The sequence below is a fragment of the Oncorhynchus nerka genome, linkage group LG19 (assembly GCF_034236695.1).
Source record: "Oncorhynchus nerka isolate Pitt River linkage group LG19, Oner_Uvic_2.0, whole genome shotgun sequence".
In the NCBI taxonomy this organism is placed as follows: domain Eukaryota; kingdom Metazoa; phylum Chordata; class Actinopteri; order Salmoniformes; family Salmonidae; genus Oncorhynchus; species Oncorhynchus nerka.
Window position 1 is genome coordinate 11,741,109 of NC_088414.1, and position 13,587 is coordinate 11,754,695.

Sequence of the window (13,587 nt, forward strand, 5' to 3'; positions counted from 1 at the left end):
GGATTCCCAAGCACGGCCGGTTGTGATACAGCCTGGAATCGAACCAGGGTCTGTAGTGATATCTCTAGCACTGAGATGCAGTGCCTTAGACCACTGCGCCACTCGCGAGCCGAGTCAAGGTGACGTTGATTAACGTTATACAAAGCTTTATCTACATGCATCCTCATTGTTAGGCAATAATCATTTCTACTGTTAGATCTACTGAGAGCCCAGGACTGTCTGTCAGCGGGTGAGAGGGGCTGTGTTCAGCCTTTAACCCCTCACTAATCAGATGGTCCTTTCTCAGTCCAACAGATGGAAGAGAGAAGAACAGAAGGAAGACATATAGGGAGAATACAGTTGGACAGACAAAAAGGGAAAGAGAGAGAAAGAAACAAGGAATATCAAACAGAGAGAAAGGGACAATGAGGCACAAAATGTTGTCACAAAATGTTGTCACAGTGAACACAAGGCTTTGAATAAAGTAGTCCAGGGCGAAAGGAATTCTAGTTTTTCAAAACATGTTTATTATTTGGCATCATAAAAAGTCATTTAGGTTGTTCCGTTCGGTACGATGCTGCCGTTCCATCCCTTTAGGATGGAGGGGTGAAGGTGGGTGAAGGGAAGGAAAGGAGGAATAGGATTGGAGAAATAAAAAGCGCCCGATGGGCGGGTTGAGTGAGGGAGGGCTGGCTGGCTGCAGTTACAGCGTGCATCCACCAGAGGTCGCTCACTTGCTGGCGGAGGTGAGGTTGAAGCATCCACGCTGGTGGAACTGCATGTCCCTGACGCGACGCATGGACTGGATCTGAGGCTGGAAGGCACAGAACTCGTTGTAGTGTCTGTAGTCACCACACTCAAATAGGTACTGGTAGCCTCTGTATCCGGGGTACTGGTAACCCACCCACCTGGAGAGAGGAGGAAAGGAGACAAGGTCATGTTTTGTTACATTTAGATTGATAGTCATTTTTAGGCTGTTTTTTTAGAGACAACATGAGTCACATTGGAGTTCTGCGTTTCCACTTTAAAGTGTGCAACAGTTATGAATGTACCCGTGACATTCTATGACACACAAACAAAACCCAGCCCCTCCTCCCCCGTGGCTGCCTGAACACTTCACTTTATACAGTGACACTTCCCACAAGGCCTCGTGTTGTCACTCGGCAGGAACCTGCAACTCTGCCTCGGGCTCTGGGCCACACATAGGTCACTATACATCATGCTAATGTATTGCTGCTCTATGTCTTGCTGCTCTATGTCTTGCTTCAGCCTACAGATATGTTTTTTACATTTTTTTTTATTTTCGATATAGGTGAGGGTTTTTCGGTCCCAGTATCCATGCAAATAGATTTCTGGTGTGTGTGCGTAAGTACGAGTGTGTGTGTGTACACTCACACTCCGCCGGGCACCCTCACGCTGCCCACTCTGTCGGTGAAGCCGTGCGCCCAGAGGGTGGGCACGTCATCCTCCTGGATCTCCATCTTATTGCCCTTGAAGTCGGAGAGCTCAAACAGACAGATCTTGTGCTCCAGGCTGTCCTGTGGTGTGGAGGGAAGGGGAGACGGGGGGGGGGGGGGTCAGGGAAAAGGCTGGAAGGTCTCTTCACTAGCTACTGTATTAGCCCTGGTTACCGGCTGTTTTTACGCTCCGGCGAACTCGTTCGTCACTGTCATGTTTGGAATGTGTGTGAGAGAGCGTATATAGGAAAATGTGACAGTGTGTGTTTCGGGAATGTGTGTGTTCCTCACCATGCGGATGGGCCTGAGGGACATGAGGCAGTCGCTACGGTAAGAGTTGCTCCAGGTATCCCAGCGAGGGTACTCTCCCTTCTCCAGGATGAACATCTCCCCACGGAAGTTAGTCTGCTCAAAGGCAACAAAGCTGGAGAGGGGGGGCCGCCGGGGACAAGGGGGAGAGGGGGGGCCACCGGGGACAAGGGGGAGAGGGGTGGCCGCCGGGGACAAGGGGGAGAGGGGGGAGAGGGATTAGAAGACAGGTCAAAATTAAATGTGCGTGAAAAGGCCACGAAAAATGACAGCATCAGTGTTTGGGCTCAAATGTTTTGGGCTCAGTCTGAGTTTGTCTTCCTATGTGTTGGACTAGCATGTAGAGATGATTGATTGTGTCCTGTGGATGTGTGTGACTGTGTGTGTGTGTGACTGTGTGTGTGTGTGTGTGTGTGTGTGTGTGTGTGTGTGTGATCTTGCCCTGTAGGTGTGTGTGTCCACTTACGGGCCGCTCTCGACGATGATACTGCGCACTCTGTCCATGCCGCGTTCACACACGTTCATGCACTCGTTCTGGACCTCCATCATTCGGCCCTGGAAGTTCTCCTGGTCGAACAGCATGATCTACAGGGGGGCAGTGAGTGGTCAGAGGTTAGATGCCATTTATCCCTGGAAGAGGTCAAGGGTGAGATACTGTCCGTCGTCCGCAAATATTGTTTTTTCTATGTTGACCCTTTTGCCATAGAATTAGAGCGCATTTGGTGCCTTTTACTACTGCAGGTATGTAACGAGGTCTCAGAGCCCTTTACCGTTTGTGCCATTCAGTTTGTCGATCCGTTAGAAAGCTCTGACGTTCTTCCTGTCCTCGGACTACCTGTACCGCCTTCCACTATAAAACCCAAAGCCGACCCGTACTGCTGTGACGGCTGCAAGATCTCTGGGGTCATCTTAAGACACGCCGACTTAAGTAGCAACATTTACCAACCACAACGAACGATGTTCTATCCGTAGTCAATTAGCCCGGCTCAGATGAAAAGTTCAAAGAGAATGGCTAACGTTAAACTGTTTGCTGCTCACACAACGGGTGGACTTTACTCTCAAGTGGGTTGTGGTGTATTTTTAAATGGACGTGTGCGACTCACTCGGAAGTTTCCGACGCTGGGTTCTCCGGTCTTAGTGGCCTTGCTAGTGGCAGCAGGGGCAGGGGCTCCCTTGTCCTTGACATCAGTGCCCTGGCTGGAGGCGGACTTGGCGGTCTGAGACATGGTGAGGAATCAGGAGATTCTGACGGAGAGCGTGGGGGGGGGATGGATTGAGGGAGAGGGGTTAGAGGGAGGGAGGGAGAATGGAGAGATGAGAGAGGATGGGGAGAGGAGAGGCATGTCAGAGGAAAGAAGATGGGGAAGGCAGAGAGAGTAAAAGAGAGTAAGAAGGGAAAGAGGGCGAGAGAGAGCAGAAAGGGAAAGGGAGAATAGTGTGGGAGATGGAGAGATCGATTGAGAGAAAGAGGGACAGGGAGAGAGGGACAGGGACAGAGAAAGAGGGACAGGGAGAGAGGGACAGGGAGAGAGGGACAGGGAGAGAGAAAGAGGGACAGGGAGAGAGGGACAGGGACAGAGAAAGAGGGACAGGGAGAGAGGGACAGAGAAAGAGGGACAGGGAGAGAGGGACAGAGAAAGAGGGACAGGGAGAGGGACAGAGAAAGAGGGACAGGGAGAGGGACAGGGAGAGAAAAAAAGATCAAAACACAGATCAGCTAAAGGTGTGTTCTCACTACAGAGTTGAATGTGTTTTGTTCGTGTATCTGTTTCTTAGTCTTGTAACTAACTGAGGCAGGAAACAGCGGCCAAACACTTCCATAGGATGGATCAGAATCTCCAAGGAGAAAATAACCATCCGTTGTACCAATCCAGCCTGGGGTCTGAGTGCCTCATGTAGGCCCTGAGGCCGAGCCTCTGTTAGGGGCTCAGCCCCGCCTGGGGGTGACACACCCGGGCATGGTAGGCTGAGAGGAGTGGGCCCCTGTGCGCTGTTTGCTGCTGTGGATCGACTGCTGTTTTCAGTTGGTGTGGGGTGTGTCCTTACCTGCGTGTACAGCTTGCTGTGCCGTGTGGGGTAGGCTGGATCGTGCTGGCCATCTCAGTGCAGAACCCTAGCTTTTATACCCTGGCAAAGGCTGAACGCAAGGGCTCGGTGGACAATAGAAGCACCAGCGTCATCAGAGTTGGTCTGGACCAAAGCCCCCTGGGTCATCGCAACAACCAGAACCCCCCGCTGCCCGTAGGCACTTTACTGTCAATGGAAAGCCCTGACAATGGCACTTTCCCTCTCTGTTAGTGAGCTGGGCCTGTAAGCTACAGTAGCATATAGGGCACAGGAATGCATAGACCTGGAGGGAGCAAGGAGTTAACACACACACACACACTCTGTATCTTTCTCTAACTCTAACAGGTGAAACTGCACCAGCACTTAGCTTAGCTTCGAAAAGACAAAAGATTTATGATTCAAAATGGCAAAACATTTGATTTTGAAGTGGGAAAAGTTGATTAAGAAAAGGGGGATTGTAATTTATTTCCATTCACGTACGTTTTGTCCGGACTGATCTTCTTCTTCTTCATCTGGTTAGTTGAGAGCAATCAATAAAATAAAGTTCTGCTCCCTATTCGTATTTTTCAAATGAGAAGGATCATAGTGGTTAGAGCGTTGGACTAGTAACCAGCAGGTAGCCTAGTGGTTAGAGCGTTGGACTAGTAACCAGCAGGTAGCCTAGTGGTTAGAGCGTTGGACTAGTAACCAGCAGGTAGCCTAGTGGTTAGAGCGTTGGACTAGTAACCAGCAGGTAGCCTAGTGGTTAGAGCGTTGGACTAGTAACCAGCAGGTAGCCTAGTGGTTAGAGCGTTGGACTAGTAACCAGCAGGTAGCCTAGTGGTTAGAGCGTTGGACTAGTAACCAGCAGGTAGCCTAGTGGTTAGAGCGTTGGACTAGTAACCAGCAGGTAGCCTAGTGGTTAGAGCGTTGGACTAGTAACCAGCAGGTAGCCTAGTGGTTAGAGCGTTGGACTAGTAACCAGCAGGTAGCCTAGTGGTTAGAGCGTTGGACTAGTAACCAGCAGGTAGCCTAGTGGTTAGAGCGTTGGACTAGTAACCAGCAGGTAGCCTAGTGGTTAGAGCGTTGGACTAGTAACCAGCAGGTAGCCTAGTGGTTAGAGCGTTAGAGCGTTGGACTAGTAACTGAAAGGTTGCAAGATCAAATCCCCGAGTTGACAAGGTACAAATCTGTCGTTCTGCCCCTGAACAAGGCAGTTAACCCACTGTTCCTAGGCCATCATTGAAAATAAGAATTTGTTCTTAACTGACTTGCCTTGTTAAATAAAGGTAAAATGATGTAATATTATTATGAAAGAACATGTAAAAGACCTGATAATATCTCACACAGACTGTCTTTTTTTGTCTCCCAAACACAGACAGCACACACACACGTTTCACATAGACATGACGCTAACACACAGACAGCACACACGTTTCACATAGACATGACGCTAACACACAGACAGCACACACACGTTTCACATAGACATGACGCTAACACACAGACAGCACCACAGCATTAAAAAGCACCTAGAAGTGTGGCAAAGGAGGGTGATGGCGACATGGAAGAGAGAGGCGGAATAATAGAGTAGAAATAACCTGGAGGAGAATGTCAAACCCTTTAGTCTCTCTACTCTCTCCTTCCATCTCTCTCGACCCCATCTCCATCTACCCTCTCCACCCCCCACCCCCCACCACAGGTCTTTTTGACAATGTTCGTCTTCTCCGTCCATTGTCCAATCAAGTGCAGGTCTCCACTGTGTACTGTAGGTCAATATCACTGGTCATATCGCTGGATGACTTTTAAAATGTTGACGTGTGCATCGCAATCCGTGATCGATTGATTGTTCATCACCTATATCTATCTAAGATATAAACCTATATGTGTAGGCTGAAGCAAGACATAGAGCAGCAAGACATAGAGCAGCAAGACATAGAGCAGCAAGACATAGAGCAGCAAGAGCAGCAAGACATAGAGCAGCAATACATTAGCATGATGTATAGTGACCTATGTGTGGCCCAGAGCCTGAGGCAGAGTTGCAGGTTCCTGCCTAGTGACAACATGAGGCCTTGTGGGAAGTGTCACTGTATAAAGTGAAGTGTTCAGGCAGCCACGGGGAGGAGGGGCTGGGTTTTGTTTGTGTGTCATAGAATGTCAAGTATATAGCTGTGATGACAATCCACTACTAGGGCATAATGAGTCCAAAACTATTTGGTAGAGTAAAAGGTTGGTAGAGTAAAGGTTGGTAGAGTAAAAGGTCGGTAGAGTAAAAGGTCGGTAGAGTAAAAGGTCGGTAGAGTAAAAGGTTGGTAGAGTAAAAGGTTGGTAGAGTAAAAGGTTGGTAGAGTAAAAGGTTGGTAGAGTAAAAGGTTGGTAGAGTAAAGGTCGGTAGAGTAAAAGGTTGGTAGAGTAAAGGTTGGAAGAGTAAAGGTTGGAAGATTAAAGGTTGGAAGAGTAAAGGTTGGTAGATTAAAGGTTGGTAGAGTAAAGGTTGGTAGATTAAAGGTTGGTAGAGTAAAGGTTGGTAGATTAAAGGTTGGTAGAGTAAAGGTTGGAAGAGTAAAGGTTGGAGTAAAAGGTCGGTAGAGTAAAAGGTTGGTAGATTAAAGGTTGGTAGAGTAAAGGTTGGTAGATTAAAGGTTGGTAGAGTAAAGGTTGGTAGATTAAAGGTTGGAAGAGTAAAGGTTGGTAGAGTAAAGGTTGGTAGAGTAAAGGTTGGTAGATTAAAGGTTGGTAGAGTAAAGGTTGGAAGAGTAAAGGTTGGAAGAGTAAAGGTTGGTAGATTAAAGGTTGGTAGATTAAAGGTTGGTAGAGTAAAGGTTGGAAGAGTAAAGGTTGGTAAAGGTTGGAAGAGTAAAGGTTGGAAGAGTAAAGGTTGGAAGAGTAAAGGTTGGTAGAGTAAAGGTTGGTAGAGTAAAGGTTGGTAGATTAAAGGTTGGTAGAGTAAAGGTTGGTAGATTAAAGGTTGGTAGAGTAAAGGTTGGAAGAGTAAAGGTTGGAAGAGTAAAGGTTGGTAGAGTAAAGGTTGGAAGAGTAAAGGTTGGAAGAGTAAAGGTTGGTAGAGTAAAGGTTGGTTGAGTAAAAGTTAGTTGAGTAAAGGTTGGTTGAGTAAAGGTTGGTTGAGTAAAGGTTGGTTGAGTAAAAGTTAGTTGAGTAAAGGTTGGTTGAGTAAGGGTACAAAAAAAAAGTGTATAAAATAATGGCAAATGATGATCTCAACAGATAAAATGCAAAAATACATTAGACCAATTTTACATGGAAACCTGGGCACCTATCAATGTCTAGGAAATCTATCTCTGTATTATTTGTAATTCAGAGTCATTCTTCTGTTATGTTATCTTATCATTCTTAGCAGGCCAGTGTAGAATCGGAAACATAGGCTGTGTTTACAAAGGCAGTCCAATTCTGATATTTTTATTGGGAAAAGGAGCTGATCTGATTGGTCAAATGACCAATTAGTGATTTTTTTTTTTAGAATTGAGCTGGCTGTGTAAAGGCAGCCATACAGCCGTAGATACCATCTTTCCACAGGATCCAGTCAGAGAGAGGGAGGCTAGTACCAGTCTAGTCTCTGCTCCTTTCTCTGTTGACTAATGGTTGACTGGGTCGTCACTCTGCTGTCATAACAGCCAGCGCAGCGCTGTGCTCGCTAACACCAAAGCCATGGCTATGCTAAAGCTGTGGCTATGCTAAAGCTATGGCGAATGCAAAAACCATGGCTATGCTAAAGCTATGGCTAACACCAAAGCCATGGCTATGCTAAAGATATGGCTAGGACCAAAGCCATGGCTATGCTAAAGCTATGGCTAACACCAAAGCCATGGCTATGCTAAAGCTATGGCTAATGCAAAAGCCATGTCCAATACTACAGCTATGGCTAATGCGTTATAAACAGCTTACGCATTATAACAGAGTTTGTCAAAACATGTCAAAACAACATGTGTTCATGAATGAATAAATGATTGTAAGCAACCTTCTTTTAGTGCTGTTTTTTTGAGTAATTATTTTCTTCTTTTTGTACTGACCTACAACACTACAACCGTCACGACTTCCGCCGAAGTCGGTCCCTCTCCTTGTTTGGGCGGCGTTCGGCGGTTGACGTCACCGGCCTTCCAGCCATCACGGATCCACTTTTCATTTTCCATTTGTTTGGTCTTTTGTCTTACACACCTGGTTTCAATTCCCCAATGACTTGTTCATTATTTAACCCTCTGTTCCCCCATGTTTATTTGTATGTAATATGGTCTGTTATGTGGGCATGCTTTCATTGTATTTTTGTCTATTTTGAGTAAAATACGTTTATTCACGCATATCTGCTGTCCTGCGCCTGACTCCTCTACACCAGCAACACACAGACCTCATTAGAACAACAGTTTGTTAAACATCAAATGAAATGAATGCATATGTAAAAGGCACGATTTATACTTTGGAATTGATTCATTTGTGATGGCTAACATTTTTTTTGAAACATATTTCTGAAAGTTAATGAAATACAAGAATATTCCCTTCGGGATAAAAAGGACACACAGCCTAAGTACAAATGACAATAGCCATTTGGTTAAGCCTAATGGTTAACCAACTGTAATAGTTCATAACCACCATTTCTCTTTCTTCGAAGTGGTCCGTTCCACTGTTGACGTGTAACCCGTCTGAGGGTTTCCTGCCTACTGCTGACCCTCTTCCAACTTGGTCCTCGGTCTCATTTCTTGGCTCGGCTTATTCACTCTCTTTCTCTCTCTATGTTTATGTTTCTCTCTCTATCTGCCAGACGAGATGTCCACATTCCAGCACCAAATGGAGCCTCCTGCTGCTCTGTGTTATGAAACATGGGGCGCATGCCCTGATCATGCTGCAGATGAACTATGAATAATTGACAGGGCGAAATAAGATGCGCACCTTCGATGCTGCATGCCGTGTCTCATGGTGGTGCTAACGGAATGACGGCGCCTCAGTCATCAACAGTCTCAAAAAGTCAACCGTGCACAAGTTGAACTTGTACGTTTATTTTGAAGATGTTCGGTTTCAGTCCTGTCAACCTTTTACCGTGACAATCGACCAAAGGCATTAGTGATGACATAATAACAATTAAGTCAGTCAGCAGACAGACAGACAGACAGACAGACAGAGACAGACAGACAGACAGACAGACAGACAGACAGAATACTTTATCGGTCCTTTGGGAGGAAATAGGGGGCAGGGATTGCAACGAAGCAGGTGAGGTGAGGTGAACCAGAGTGAGACAGACAGAGAGACAGACAGGTCTCTCCCTACAGGTGAGTAAAGGACATGACATGCTTGTCAACAGAGAGGACAGGGTCATCCATGAGGGCTCTTGGGATACAGCTCGTTAGCTGAGACCCACAAGAACCCATGAGATGTGATTGTGAACGATAGAAATAAAGAAGAAATGAAAGGAGGAGATAGTGAGGAAGAGGTAGAGAGAGGCAGAGAGAGAGAGAGAGAGAGAGAGAGAGAGAGAGAGAGAAATCAAGTGTAGGCTACTGTACGTGGCTTTTGGAGGGAATCCCCCTCCTCTCATCACCCCTTGACATTCCAAGTACCCTGCACTTGTCTCTTCTCTCCTCCCTACCCCTGGTCCCTGCCCTGGGTGATAGTGTGGCGTCTGCACTTCAGTCCCTCTATAGATTAACCCCTGCTTTTGTCGGAGGGACAAAGAGAGGCTCCTCCCCGCTGCTGAGCTGGGGCTTTCAGTGTGGCCCTTTGCCAGGGGAGGCTTTAAAAGGGTGGGGGCGCGTGAGTCCTCTCACTCTCATTCCGGGACAGCCAAGGGCATCAAAGCAAGGTGAGTCTCTCTGTCCCACCCAGAGAACCATAGCACCAGCCTGATCATCCACCCAGCCAGGCAGGCAGGAAGACAGAGCAGGGCAGAGTGCCTAGGGTAGGGTAGCAGGCCCCATAATGACTCGGTCTGCCCGCCACCACTTCACACCGCAGCCAGGCAGGCCCAGGGGCATAACTCTGGGCCCCGGGAACAAGGACCAGGGGCCGACAAGGGATGGAGAGAGAACAATCGGAAGAAAAAAGGGGGAAAATAGAGAGAAAAATCGAAAAAGAGTGGCAGAAAAAAAAAGAATATAGGAAAAGGAGACCTAAAGGGGAATATCCTAGATGTGGCCCCTGGTCTGTTGGACTTTCCTCATTCCAGTACAGGGTCTGTAAATAGCTGCTGACGCTTTCAATCCAGCATCACACAATGGTCCTGCTATTCAGGCCAGTCACTCCACAGCGCCTGCTTTGGGCTTCGCTGGGACACTATCCTCACAGGCCTTTTAGCCCTGAACAACACATAGCTAAACCAAGCCTTTTAGCCCTGAACAACACATAGCTAAACCAAGCCTTTTAGCCCTGAACAACACATAGTTAAACCAAGCCTTTTAGCCCTGAACAACACATAGCTAAACCAAGCCTTTTAGCCCTGAACAACACATAGCTAAACCAAGCCTTTTAGCCCTGAACAACACATAGCTAAACCAAGCCTTTTAGCCCTGAACAACACATAGTTAAACCAAGCCTTTTAGCCCTGAACAACACATAGCTAAACCAAGCCTTTTAGCCCTGAACAACACATAGCTAAACCAAGCCTTTTAGCCCTGAACAACACATAGCTAAACCAAGCATTTTAGCCCTGCATACAGAGTTAAACCAGCCTTTTCACATTCTAGAGCATTCGAGCTGTACGGGCCTTTTCAGTACATAAAAGCAGGCCATGGGGCGTAGATTAGCATTGATGCGGTGGTACAATATGAATAGTTTATGACACAGGGAGGGAGTCCTGCTGTACTAACCCGCCACTGGACTCTATTATAGGGGATGAAACACAATGCCTCTCCATTTTCTCCCTCCACCAGCTACTTTGCTCTGTTATATATATTTATATATATATATATTTGACCTGAAAATTTGTTTGATGGGCAGTATTTTTGATATGGGCAAACTTTGTTGCCGAACTTTGTTGCGTGTCTGGGGCAGTGTGTGTGTTTATATGAGAAGAAAGAGTGTGTGTGTGTGAGGGAGAGAGTATGTGTGTGTGTGTGTGTGTGTGTGTGTGTGTGTGTGTGTGTGTGTGTGTGTGTGAGGGAGAGTGTGTGTGTGTGTGTGTGTGTGTGTGAGGGAGAGAGTGTGTGTGTGTGTGTGTGTGTGTGTGTGTGTGTGTGTGTGTGTGTGTGTGTGTGTGTGTGTGTGTGTGTGTATAATGCGAGTATGAATGGGTGGGAAAGAAACGTTCAGTGGTCTAATTAGCATCCCGAGTTGCACATTGTCCAAATGTCACATTCTGCTCGTTGTAAAAAGTACTATTGTTTATAACAACCCTGCTATCTGTCCTCTCTCATTCCAGACAACAAGATGACTCACCATTGCACCAAGTTCTCCGGCCACTGGAAGGTATGTGAGACTGGGTGACTGAGTGTGCATTATATCAAAGGCCCTGGACATGTTTAAAATACATCCGTCCGTGACCTAAAAGCAATGCAGTGGAATTCTGACCTCCACCTCTCCAACCGTGGCAGATCAGTGATTACCTCAAGGAAGGAAGCGGGGAAAGAAGGATTTTTGTCAAGTATTTGAGCTCAGTCTGTGTGGTCCAGGAAAGCTCTTTAAACCAGAGAGATGCGGGAGAAACAGGTGTCTGGGATCAATGTGACAACCTGAGTTCAGGAACAAACCGTTTGTCACAGGGGCCTGTTTGGTCGACAGCAGGGTCGGGTCTAGGCACACTCTTTCTGATCCCGCGTTAGACGAATCACAGACCATATTAACTCTAAAGAGCTGGAGAGACACTTCCGGCTGCACACCACAGGCGGCTGGTGGCACCTTTAATTGGGGAGGACGGGCTAACAGTCACGTCTGGAACGGAATGAATGGAACATGTCGAACACGACAAGCCCACGGTTTCCACCTGTTTGATACCATTCCATTTATTCCATTCCAGACATTATTATGAGCCGTCCTCCCCTACAGCAGCCTGTCCAGGTAAATAGACCGGATACAGTATGTAACTCATGTCTCTCTCTCTCAGATCATTGTCTTCGACGAGGAGTGCTTCCAGGGTCGTCGGCACGAGTTCACCTCCGAGTGCTGCAATGTGATGGAGTTCGGGTTCGAGACTGTGCGCTCCCTCAGGGTGGAGAGTGGAGCGTGAGTACTTACACACAAATCCACACTTAAAAATCCCCAACCCGCAGAAACACTCAAAGCAGACCATCCACTCGCTGGTTTCAGTCTGTAGAACTATTGCTCAGAGAAGCTGATGGGAAAATGAGAGATCTCAATGTGATGTCTTACTTTTCCCCCTTTCTCCCTCTCGCTCCTATAGTTGGGTTGGCTACGAGCATGCTTCCTACCAGGGCCAGCAGTTTGTGCTGGAGAGAGGAGAGTACCCCCAGTGCGATGCCTTCGGAGGAAGCAATGCCTACCACATCGAGAGAATGACCTCCTTCAGGCCCATTGCCTGCGCTGTGAGTAACTAAACTACCGCTCTCTATCTACTCCTATCTGCTTCTATCACGACCTATTCCACACTCTTCCTCTTGACTGACAACTCCCCCCCCCCTCCCCCTCCGTCTTCTCCCCTCCAGAACCACAGGGAGTGTCGTATGACCATTTATGAGCGTGAGAACTTCCTTGGTCGTAAGGGCGAGCTGAGCGACGACTACCCCTCCCTCCAGGCCATGGGCTGGTGCAACAATGAGGTCGGCTCCCTCAGGGTCCAGTCCGGAGCGTGAGTAGCCGGGCCCTTACCACAGTCAACCTCTCTCTCCCTCTACTTCACTCACTTTCTCTCTCTCTCTTTCATCCTCTCTCAAATCGCTTTCATCCTCTCTCCAATCTAATTGTTTGACTACTCCCTTAGCCTCATTAGTATCCATTATCGCCAACTGACTCTGAAATCTCTTTCTGTCTCTCTACCTACCAGTTTCGTGTGCTACCAGTACCCCGGATACCGTGGCTACCAGTACATCATGGAGTGTGACCGTCACTGTGGCGAGTACAAGCACTTCAGGGAGTTCGGCTCCCACTCCCAGACCCCTCAGATCCAGTCCATCCGCCGCATTCAGCAGTAACCTCTCACCGTTATCCCAAGCTTAACCCCACTGTTACCCAATGCTGAATAAACTGTCTTTATAAAACCTCACTGACCTACCGTCCATGCTTGTGCCTCTCTGAATATAGCTAAAGGCAAACAAACAAATAAACAACCACATGGCTATTGAGACATTTTAGGCTGGAGCGCTTCTGAAAACATTACATTTACTGGCCAGCAGGTGGCGCTACGTCTCCATGACAGTAATCACACACAACAACAAAAAAAGATCAATCTATTGACAAAATATAATAATAAAATATTGCTTGGTTAAATCAAATATAACAGTGTGATGACGTACATTGTTAAATAGAATTATGAGACAAAGTGGCCTTTGAAGACAGGCTATGATAAGGGTCAGGTGGGTTGGAGGAAGCTCGGCTGACCCCCATACCATTTGGGATGGGCATTGGAGCCCAATTTTGCAGTGCTTTCATCAGATGTTTGCTTCCCATTTGTAAAATACTTGTCCAAAAATAAATCACTGTTGTATAGGTTGTAAAGCCCAACAAAATGCGTCAGCAATTAGTATTTTATTAACAGTGCAGCATATAATTTAAGGCCTACTGGCCAATTCATATGCCTACTGCATTTTAGGAAAATCAAACGTCCCAATTAAATATGCGTGTGTATATATGCTTCAAAATCTGATTAAACAGGTCTCCAACATACGCCTACAATAAAGTGTTT

At 47.0% G+C, this 13,587-nt stretch overlaps 2 protein-coding genes across 2 annotated transcripts; one reads left to right on the forward strand and one right to left on the reverse strand.

The window, feature by feature from the left end:
- Nucleotides 1-483: 483 nt before the first annotated feature.
- Nucleotides 484-3,866, reverse strand: LOC115101049 (beta-crystallin B1-like). Its single transcript, XM_029620213.2, has 6 exons — nucleotides 3,792-3,866; nucleotides 2,849-2,990; nucleotides 2,212-2,330; nucleotides 1,728-1,860; nucleotides 1,375-1,517; nucleotides 484-887 (listed from the first exon to the last, which is right to left on the reverse strand). Exons 2-6 carry the CDS (start codon nucleotides 2,969-2,971, stop codon nucleotides 710-712), a joined length of 696 nt encoding a protein of 231 aa, XP_029476073.1. The 5' UTR covers nucleotides 2,972-2,990; nucleotides 3,792-3,866; the 3' UTR covers nucleotides 484-709.
- Nucleotides 3,867-9,537: 5,671 nt separating this feature from the next.
- On the forward strand, nucleotides 9,538-12,948 carry LOC115101051 (beta-crystallin A4-like). The gene is made up of 6 exons (XM_029620217.2): nucleotides 9,538-9,597; nucleotides 11,152-11,198; nucleotides 11,833-11,951; nucleotides 12,130-12,271; nucleotides 12,392-12,534; nucleotides 12,730-12,948. The coding sequence occupies exons 2-6, from the start codon at nucleotides 11,160-11,162 to the stop codon at nucleotides 12,875-12,877; spliced, it is 591 nt and encodes a 196-aa protein (XP_029476077.1). The 5' UTR covers nucleotides 9,538-9,597; nucleotides 11,152-11,159; the 3' UTR covers nucleotides 12,878-12,948.
- Nucleotides 12,949-13,587: the final 639 nt, after the last annotated feature.